We start from the raw sequence: 11,039 nt of genomic DNA, 5'->3' as shown, positions 1-11,039 counted from the left end.
AATGAAATTTGGTTGTTGTGACTCAATTACTGCATATTTTCTTTAGCGTTCACAGACTGGGTGACACTCAATGTTGGAGGGCAAATTTTTACAACAACAAGGTAAATTTGTTGTATAAACCTTAAATGATGTTTTTGTCAATGTCACTTACATTAGTTTGTTCCCTTTGTGCTTTTTAATCAGGGCAACATTAATGAATGAACCAAACAGCATGTTGGCAAAAATGTTTTCCCCAGCAGGTCAGATAACCAATTCGATTCACTGCATTGATAAAAATTTGAATGATAATGTGATTATTATTAGGTTTTATTACTATTGATTAGAAAGACCATGTGAAGGTGGAAGAGAACAGGTAATAGGAGAAAAAGAAGAATTAATGGCTAGAAGGTGGATGAACATAAGGAGAAGTTAAAGGGTAAGAAGGAACATGAGGGACAGGAAGATAAAGGAAAAGGAAGAAAAATAATGTAATATTGGAGAATAATGAAGAGAGTGAGGGAGGACTAAGCTCTGGAGATAGAGGGAGAAGAAATTGGTGTCTCCCAAGTGGTTGGCTTAGTTGGTTGAGCATGAGTTTCCTGCTTGGGGAGGGGGAGGGGGAGGGGGAGGGGGAGGGGGGTGGGGGTGGGTTTGAACCTTAGCTGGACCAACACTTGGGATGGAAGGAGGAAGACAGCAAAAATCAATGAATGGGATCATCAAAAGGAGAATGAATAGGAGAAAGGAGAACAGCAGAGGAAGTAGGAGAAACAACAGAGTTTGCAAAGCAACAGGTGGGTGAAGGATAAAAAGAATTATTTAATTTTATTTTAACTCAGAATCATGGACCAGTATCACAGACCACAGTGGAGCATTTCTTATTGATAGAAGCCCAGTGTACTTTGAACCGATCTTGAATTACCTCAGGCATGGACAGCTTATACTGGATAATGGTGTCAATCCAGGAGGTAACGTATTGCTACCGGTAAATACTACTAACACATTGACTCCTGATCCGCCTCTCATCATCGAGTGAAATCACCTGGCATTAAACAGAGTAAAATCTATTAAGTCTCACTCCCAGGGTTAAATGGTTTAAAACAAAATAATGCTTAAGCAAGCCTTTGAAAGGACAATGACCATTATCACAAGAACATTATTTGAAAACATTAATTATTTGTGTTCCTGGCTTGATTAGACTGCTAGCGATCACTTCTCAGGCTGTCAAGCCACCTGCTTTATTTAGTCATGCAAGCAAGCCGAAGAGCTGAGAGAGGGTTTGGGAAAAGAAAGTGTTTCTCTTCCCCAACTCTCTCTTGGCTCTTCACTTGCTTGCGTGACTGACGCAGACAACTCGATGGACTGAGAAAGTACTGCTAGTAGTCTATTATGTTCGTGAATCGAGATGCTGGCAATGGAATTATTGGTTAGCAATGGAAAAGCACAAAAATCTTCAGTTCCTGACATCCTCCGATTAATTTCATGTTTTTGTTTGTCGGGAAACAAAACTGAAGTGTATGGTATGGTGCATTCTTATTCTAAACTCTTCTATGAAATTTAACATTTTCCTAATTGGCAGTGAGACTTACATGTGTAGACTCTGTCCAACACCATATTATTTTACTTTTCAATAGGAACTGCTTTAGGACTGAATGGTTTGAAACATTCCCGATGATCATGTGTGTAACAAAATTAAGTGCAATGGATGCAATCTCGTTTTTTAGGTGTTCTAGAGGAGGCCAAGTTTTTCGGAATCTCTGGCATCTTGGAGCAGTTAGAAGAGATGGTGAAGGTAGCATTGATTTTTTTATAGTGCTACTATGACCAAAGACTCAATTCTCCTTTTTCTTTTGATTTCAAAATTATGTTACCTAAACACTAAGTGACCCAAGTTCTAAGCCTTCATTTTAAAAAGACACCTGTTTATTTAAACTAGAATTTTCCTATTTAATGGTCTGCCATTACTAACTTTAGAGAGCTAGATCGAGGAGAAAATGACATCAAAGACTCACTAAATTTGAGAATGTAATGAGTGTGTATGTGGCTGAATCAATATGCAGCATAGAAGTTCCAGGTTTGCAGACTTTAAAACTGATCACAAGTAATTATGGCGGACCGAGAAATCCAAAGCTTATGCTTAAAGTACCAGTAAACACCCTTTTGATAAAAATCAAAGCTCAAGATTTTGCCAGTCAGGTGTTAAGCAAACACACTTTCAAAAACGGATTTTTATACGATAGAGAATGAGGTCTCTAACGACGAATAATGATGAGAAAATTTTATCACATCTGGCCACAACACAGAGTAGGGGTCACCGCTGTTGCTTATTTACCATTCAACAGAGAAAGACTGGGTATAAGCAGAAACCCATAAGGGTTGAAACGTGTAACGCGCGTTCACACTTTCCGAATATTCAGTGCGAACTGATTGGTTGAATGTTTCAGTGCTAAGTACCATATTTGGAAACCCCTCGCTCTTGTTGTTCCAAATATGGTACTTAGCAAATTGAATATTCAGAAGCTTGTTTCCCAGCACAGAAGGGGCCGTTACACGTTTCAACCCTTATGGGTTTCTGGTATAAGGCTAATGATCCTATTGCCTATTGTTCACGTAGAGACGTCATTACAAAGACAGTACTCGTATCTTTTAGTGTTGAAAAATATTTCGCGAGTGAGCTGAATGAACTTATGGAATGTTTTTCAACATGAGCAACGGTGATCTTTCCACGTGTGAAGATTACGTGTTATTTTTGCACGTGAAGAGATCATGTTTTCGTGCGAAAGCTCACCGGGCATTTCATTGGTGTTTTTATAATAATTTCCTTCTAGTTATTACTAAGACTCTGAGTGCATGTCCCCTAAAGGTTGAACACTCGACCGCTCATTACAAGTTCCTCACTACATTGATATGAAAGTGCTATGGTTGTCGGTTTTGGTGTGATCAGTTGCAAAAATATTTCCTAATTCTTTCTCCCATGTCCTTCCCTCATCACTAAATTTTAGCAAATTGTGATTGCGGGAATAGCAAAACCATAACACGCACTTAGGTCTAAAATACATGCAATGCGCTGAGATGTTTGCGCAAATTACACGCTCGTAACGGGCAATAATGTTTTCAGTTTTTTCTTCTTTTTGTTTTGTGTATTTTTGCTTCGGATCACTCGGTCTTGTTTAATCAGCTCAATGTTAAAAAAACTTGTCAGCTTTTGAATTTTGTTGGTTTGAATGTCGATGTTCAGAATTATATCTATGTTTAATTTTGTAGGCTACTGACAAATCTGAAGATGCGCCGCTCTCAAGGATCGAGTTCATCAAAATTATATTGTCAACTCCTTCAACTTGTGAATTACGTTGCCAGGTAATATAGTAATAATTATTGTTTAGTATCCTTAACAAGCAACGGCGGGAGGGGCCCCCCCCGCCCCCCCCCAAAAAAAAAAAAAAAAAAAAAAAAAAAAACACAACGCTTGGGTTGCCGTAGACCTCTCAGGCAATTTTATTTAAAAATAGGGGAGTGTACGCATGAAACGCCGTCTTTTCGTTTTTTACCCAAAAGTTAAAACAACGCCAAATGGAGCTGAAACTTGCAAAAATTTCGTTTTGCCACAAATCAAGAAATTTGTTTAATTTTGGCTAATTTTTTGCCTGTTAGCAACAGATATCGCTTAACTTCCGAAAAGAGAGAGACAAATCTAAAGTTAGTATAAGAAAAGTTCCCTCCCGTTTCGCGTTTGCCCTATCACGGAAATGCTATGCTAAATTTTCTATTAAAACTACGAATTCAACTTTTTCGCCATCCGGGTTTGATGAACTTTTACAAACCAGTAAACAGATCAGAAAGGGTTTTAAAGCTAAGGAAGAAGATCAAAATCGCTGTTTAGTAACGAATCGCGTTTTCCCTACAACGTGTGATTTGGTCATTTCACGTCGCCGATTTGCAGAGAACAGAAAGGAAGTGTACAAAAGTTCAAAACGCGCTTGAAGACCATTGTTTTGCTCATGAAATGCTTTTGTTTTTAGGCCAAAAATCTATTGTTTACGCTCATTTGCATTAGATTCAGCACATGTAAAAATGCGACGTTTAAAACACTTAAAACGGGCCTCAGTGGCATTTTGATCGCCGTCGCCTTCGTAGATGTTACATGTGTAAAGGCCCATCTTGAGCCGACAGGCTTTCCGACCGTTCGTTTTTGTTGTGGAAATTTGCATTGCTTATCGTAACAATCTGATTGGATGAATTTCAGCTTTGGCCGGATTTTCATTTGTGAAAATTGTTTCACGGCACGCAATGCCTGCCGGTTGAAGGTGGGCTTATAAGAAACGACGATGGATGGGGCAACTACAACCCCACAAAGCAGTAATATTATAGTTAAAAGAGGAAATATGATCGTGCTGCACGCATTTTTGTGAGCCTCTCTCCTCTCTCGTCAAAACAACAACTTGAAATGTCCTATTTTAAGGTTTTGACGACAACGTGGGCACACCGCGCAGTGAATTTTTCATTCTTCTCTTTACTTTAATGTACACCAGAAATAAGATGAAATCGTCGTGAAATACTTTTTAAAATAAACTTATATTCTGAGGTGAGTCAGACGTTTTCGTCACCGTAGTCGTAGTGGTTTCTTAAACTCCCTGTTCAGATCTGTAGTGCAGGGCCCGGTTGTTCGAGAGCCGATTAACTTAATCCAGGATTAGTGCAAAGTTTGGTTTCATTTTTTCAACTTTGTCGTTAAAGTTCCTTTTGCTTATTTTTGGTTTTCAAAATTGACTTCCTCTAATGTAAAGTTCTGCCGAATATCAGCGTTGAACAGCATTTGGGAGTAGATAAATAAACTGCTTCATTAATTTGTAATCTGGGATCAGCGTTAATCGGCAGGTTTTATGAGAGAGAAACAATGGCTCTGTAGGTGCTTTTAAACGTTTTATATCCGACTCACCCAAATCAATCAATTTTTGTTGCTACCGATCTAAATGATGATACATATATGTTATTGAAAATTCATCCACTGGAAACTCTGAAAAAGTCCGAGTGCCAGATGGGATATGAATTCCGGGGTCCTTTCGCGGCTTGCCCTGAAAACCCTTCCTTCCCTCCGACCAATAGCTTCAGCCTTGAGACAGCAGCTCATCTATTATTTGTTGGTGAGTTTTATTAACATCCTTCAAACATTTTCGTTCATTAGCGAAGATTTTATTCTCATGTTATTTTTTCCTTGCCAAGGGAATAAATTTAGATTCTGCTGATCTTTCCAAGCTTGACCTACGCTTTATTAACTTCAAGATGGCAAACCTGAGAAAGACGGACCTTACAAATGCCAACCTGTCCAACTGTTGCTTGGAACGAGCTGATCTGTCTGAAGCACACATGGATGTAAATAGCCTTTAGTCTAAAAATAATGGCTTCGACATATTAAGCCAGTATCAGTTTTCTGTTGGCATTTTGTAATGTTCTTTTAAAATGGACATTGTTTTCCACTTGAGTAAACCGCTTTAGCTTGTTCTATGCCCATTGGCGGAATGAATCGCTCTCTTGAATTAAATTGCGTAATGATGAAACAAAACATTTCTCCTCAGCTCAAATTACAATAAAATGCAAAATGATCAAAAGGGAACTGAATCTTTCCGGCTTGTCCAATGATTCTTGGGGAAAAGGTTAACTCTGTGGGCGAATGTCTTGGAAAGAACTGATCCATTTTTTTTCTCAAACGAAAATTTCGGAATTTTTCTCCAAATAAATCTCGTCCTATATGAAGTCAGAATTCTACTCAAAATGCCGTAATTTTGCTAAGCATGCTAATGTTGTGTGAACAAAACGATTATGGCGGAAAATTCTAAGAAACAAGTTATCTCAAAGTGGTTATGAGTGCAAAGTAGCCCGCTGGGAGAATATCTTGTAAAATGCCTCAACTGAACGTTCGAAATGTTGTTTCAATTAATCAACACGAAGATGAACTTGTCAATTCTCAGAAGTCACATTTCAAGCAAAAAATCACGGATAGTTTTGAAACCACGTTCTAACAATGTACACCAGTATACTATGGTTTTGTTGTGTTTTGCTTTTTCAAGATTTTTCTAGTATTAGTGACTGTAGAAGCAGAATCGATTAAGATTTCTGTTTGGTTATAAAATAATTTTAGAACTTGCAGCGTCAATTTCAAAGGATTGTTATGTTTGAAAGACGTTTTCACTTTTAAGTTGCGGCAGGTAATGCAGGTAACCTTTATGTCGAATCGTGTGCCCGTCTCCCCGCTTAAATTTTGTTTTCTGTTTTGTAACACAGGGAGCCATTTTAACTTGTACTCGTCTTCAAAGGGCTCATATGGAAGGCGCATCTCTCAGAGGGTGTAATTTTGAAGACCCTACTGGTACCAGGGCTCATCTCGAAGGTAAGAGACCACAAAGCAAAGACATCTTTATTTGAACACGATAAGAGTGAAAGCCGTGTAACAATATTACTTTTTAAAACATAAATCCCTCCACTCAGCCCTGATTCTGTTATCTATCGTACGTGAAATGTTTTTCAAATGCTAAACATTTCATTGAGAAGTTTTATATTATTGGCTGTTATTAAGATGTTGGAAATAGGTGGCTTAAAATACTTAAACAAGCATCCTTCTGAAAAGCCTACTCATGTAAAACTGTGTGTACAAAGTGATGAATTAAAAATCTCTGCTTCTACTCATTATGGGTCAGTAACATCATGAAATCACTGTCATTGGCTGTTTTCACACCAGAACAAACTTACCATAAACGGGCAAATCGACCTATGGTTTGGTCGACTAATGTGAATTGAACAGACTTAACTATTAGAGGGTAAAGTGAAGTTCTAGTTTTCTTCCCATATGAAACATGCGAGCCTTAGCCCTTCTAATTGAAGAAGACAAATTCCGCTAGTGTTGTCCGACATAAATTCATAAAAGACGGATTATGGACCGAGAAACTGGATGAGTCGGTTTGAGTGCATGAAGACTTGCGCTTCGCCCTCCAAAATTTTGCAAAAGGATTGTTTATATTTTCTCTTGGGACTTAAAATGGTCCCAAGAGAAACTGGAAACAACGGTTATGCAAAATTTTGGAGGGACAAACAAAGAGTATTACGGTATTTTGTGGTAGTGCGCTGTAAGTGCCCCACTCACTATGTCACCGGATTGTAAGAGGGTAAGAGTGTGAGAGTGTCCGTGGTACCAATAGGCCCGCAGCGCGTGCATAAATCACCAAAATAAACAGGTCTGTTGAAAACGTGCTTGAGTTTCAACAAAATGAGCCCCAAAATCGGCAAGAATGTGTGGCGCTGATGAATAATAAAGCAGCTGCAATTTCCTAAACGATGGAATTACCTGGTAATAAATAACCTCGTCTTGGAGAGTAAGTTTTTGACTTTGCAGAAACAATACTCAACCTCGATCAAGAGTTGGGCGATTGTGATCTTTGTGCTGATATCGCACTTTTCTTGTCAAACTTTACAACACTTGAAAGAAAAAAAAACCCAAACTAACAAAAGCAAAAACGCGGCGTCTTGCCTTCATTTTGACGCAGATGGATCCTTTGTTTCGCGAGTAAACACGCAAGGTAACTTGATCACGGCGCCTGCTGAATTCTATGTCACATTCGATTTTGCGGTTTAGTTGTGCAGCCAACATTACAATAGAAAAATTGAACGTAGCAAAAATCTCCCAAAATGTTTTTCGCAAATGGTAACTTTTTATATTTGCGGTTCAAAATTTATGCTCTTTTCATGTCGCAAATTTTGTTGCTGATGGCAAAATATTTTATTCTCGATCGACCGTCCTGAAAACTTCCTTCTGCTTTTCCTAAAACTGTGTATCAATATTTATTTACTTTTGCATCAATATTTGCTTTGTATAAAGCAAGCTAACAAAATCTGTACCTTGCTTAGTTCGCATTTTTGAGCGTTTAAATAAAATTTTCGGTCCTCTGTTTGTGGCACAAAGTGGTATATATTTGAGGTCTCCCATCCAGTTACTAACCCCACTGGACCCCTAGGGACTAAAAATTTTCGGGAAATTTTTAGTAGGGCTAACGCTCTCATGGTTCATATGGGGTAGAAAACTAGCACTTCACATTACACTCTAATCTGTTAAGTCAGTTCAAATATAAGTGCTGCACGGCCAACGTTTGCAAAAAACGTTATCCTTCCTTGTACTTGTACTTGTTCATTGCAGTGACTTTAACATCTTCAGTTCCCACGGCCTGCTCCCGTCTGACCTTGTAGCTCAGTCGGTAGAGCAGCGGTGATCTAACCCGAAGGTCGTGGGTTCAATTCCCACCCTGGTCAGAGTTTTTCTCTGTCCTTGTACAGGCCCATTTCCATACGTAGGGCTAACGCTCACATGGTTCATATGGGGTAGAAAACTAGCACTTCACATTACAATCTAATCAGTTAAGTCTGTTGAAATATAAGTGCTACACGGCCAACGTTTGCAAAAACGTAACCCTTCCTTGTACTTGTAATTGTAGCGTAATTTAACTGCGATGTTACGTGCACAACTCCATTCTCTCGATCATTCGCCATTTTCAGCGGTTTCCTTACACACATGTATTGGGGGCTTATATTTTGTTTTGCTTAATCGCTGACAACAAATGCAGCGCGGCGATTTTGCGACTAAATTTTCCTATCTTGTTGCAAAATTGCGACTGGGTTTTTTCGTTAATTTTGAGCCTTAGCCATTGCCCTCTACTATTTAACATGCTTTTTGTCATACAAATCATAAGTTGCGGTCAGTTGAATAAAATAAAATAAAATAAAAGCATGTGGCGTAGACGTGCTCAGCTTTTTATCTGTGCTTCTGATTGCAGGTGTCAATCTTAAAGGTTCGGATTTGGAAGGAAGCAATTTAGGAAATGTGAATCTTCGAGTTGCTACTCTCAAGGGGGCAAACCTCCAGAATTGTAACTTACGGGGAGCAGAATTAGCAGGAGCAGATTTGGAGGTCAGGTTTTTTATAGTACATGTTAGGGAGTTTGAGATCTACGCCGGACGCCGTCTTCAACGAGAACGGTATCAAAAATGGATAGTTTTCGCATTTTCCAGATCGTTCAACTTCTACAATGAACTGAAATATCCAGGAAGTTAATTTAGAAGAAAGGTGTTTAAACTTAAGATACCTTAAAGTTCGTCAATATGCGGTCTTTTTTTGCATGCATCGTGAGATTTGGTCGCTTCCTTTGCACATTTGCAGGGAACGTGAAAAAAAACGTATAAAACTTCAAAACGGGCGTGAATAACGACTGTTTTGCCCATTAAATGTCATTGTTTGGTAGCACTCTCGTTGACATCCGCGTCTTTGACTTCTACAGACGAGGCAAGTTGTTATCGACGACTATTTCCAGTCGACATCTTAATTGAATCGACAACTGTTAGTGTTAGGAAATTCGTTGAACCACCTACGAAAAGTTCAGTTGGTACGTTTTGCAGGAGGCTGGGAAAACAGCGCCAAGAAATGAAGAACCCTGCCTTTAAAATAAAGATGCTCAAAGACGAGAGACAGGGAGTTGTCGATAACAAAACGGCTGCGTTTGTCATCGACAGCTAAAGAAGTTTTCCTTTTGAAAAGGAAAACAACAAAAAAACAACTTTGTTGTCGACGGCTTGATTTTTGCTATTTGTAGTTAATAACTTGACTCACATTCACGATGTTTTGTCATCTATAACTTTTTGTTATTGACAACTAAAAGTTATCGATACCAATTGGCTTGTCTGTGGGGGCCCTTTAAGTTCCTATTTACGATGGTGGAGATCCGACTGATTTAAATTTGTTTCGATCCCCATCATGCAGCATCAGCCGAAAGATCGTAAAACGTAGGACAATACTATTAAAAAATAAGATCTCAAATGTTGCTGTTTAACTCGGACTCAACAGTATTAAACTTTGCATGCTAAATGAATTACTTTAATTATAGCATTAGTATCGTTATTTATACTCAAATTATAACAATATTGTCTAGTTATTATAAGAATATTTGCTATCAATTTCATTAGATACAATTAAAGACAAGCTACAAAATTTAAAAAGATAAAATGTGTCAAAAACTGCTGGTTTGCTTTCTTGGCCAAATGGAAACGATTTCCTCATTTGACAAGTAGTTACAACAAAAATTTTCCACCTCCGGGTAATTTTGCTAGGCAAAGGGATAACTGCAGTATGATCAGGGTTTTAGTCATGTGAGCCAATCCGTGCATTAAGAGCACTTATCGAAGGATTGATTTTTTTCCCATTTGCTTCTTATTTTTGTACAGAACTGTAATTTAACTGGGTGTGATCTTCAGGATGCTAATCTCCGAGGTGCAAACATCACAGGAGCCACCATCGCTGAGATCACTGGGCCACTTCACATGACAGCTTTTGTTAGAAATCAACTCCCAGGCTCCCTCACTGTCTCTTCGTCTCCAGATGAGTAACATCCGTGAAACGAGACCCATACCAGTGAAAACTTTCGCGGTTCTTAATTGCGGCGGTGACAGCCACTTGCAAATTAGCGAGAGGGTCGAGGGTCGATGCTCGATAATAGCGCGAACAACATTTGTCGCGAAAATGCTATGGCCGTAAGTTACGGCTAAATTCAACATGATGCAGGCTCTTAACGCGGCTTGCAGCCATCGAGGAGACAGTATTTGCTTCAAGACAGAATGACTGAAAATAACCGCCTTAAGAAGGGCATACATTTGCGTAAACATTAAGGGTTCCCTGAAAGAATTTTTGACGGATCAAATATTCATGGTGTGGCTTGGGATTAAAGCAGTTTGCAGTTGAAAGCAATATTTTCTTTTGGTCACACTCGCTGTCATTGTTTTACATGAGAGAAATATGTTATGTTTGCGGCTAATTTGTTTGTCTTGAGACATTCACCTTACTGATAAAATTATGAAAAAGAGACCAGTTTCGAGAACAATTTGTTTAAGGCCAACCGGGCTAGTGCCCAATTTTGTCTATTTAAGAATAAAGGGAAAAATCCAAACCAAGTTGTTGTCTTTGCACAATGTCGACGTTAGCTTTTCATATCATTTAAGGACATACCTGACATTTTAGGGCAAAGGACGTA

At 38.7% G+C, this 11,039-nt stretch overlaps 1 protein-coding gene across 1 annotated transcript; it reads left to right on the top strand.

The window, feature by feature from the left end:
• The first annotated feature begins 41 nt into the window (after window positions 1–41).
• Window positions 42–10,955, top strand: LOC138044028 (BTB/POZ domain-containing protein KCTD9-like). Its single transcript, XM_068890614.1, has 9 exons — window positions 42–101; window positions 184–239; window positions 819–947; window positions 1,704–1,771; window positions 3,244–3,336; window positions 5,200–5,349; window positions 6,259–6,364; window positions 8,796–8,929; window positions 10,237–10,955. Exons 2-9 carry the CDS (start codon window positions 194–196, stop codon window positions 10,396–10,398), a joined length of 888 nt encoding a protein of 295 aa, XP_068746715.1. The 5' UTR covers window positions 42–101; window positions 184–193; the 3' UTR covers window positions 10,399–10,955.
• The last annotated feature ends 84 nt before the right edge of the window (window positions 10,956–11,039 follow it).

This window comes from Montipora capricornis, chromosome 3, assembly GCF_036669925.1.
Source record: "Montipora capricornis isolate CH-2021 chromosome 3, ASM3666992v2, whole genome shotgun sequence".
Lineage (NCBI taxonomy): Eukaryota > Metazoa > Cnidaria > Anthozoa > Scleractinia > Acroporidae > Montipora > Montipora capricornis.
Note: the sequence above shows the minus strand (reverse complement) of the source record. Positions and strands in the feature narration are given on the sequence as shown.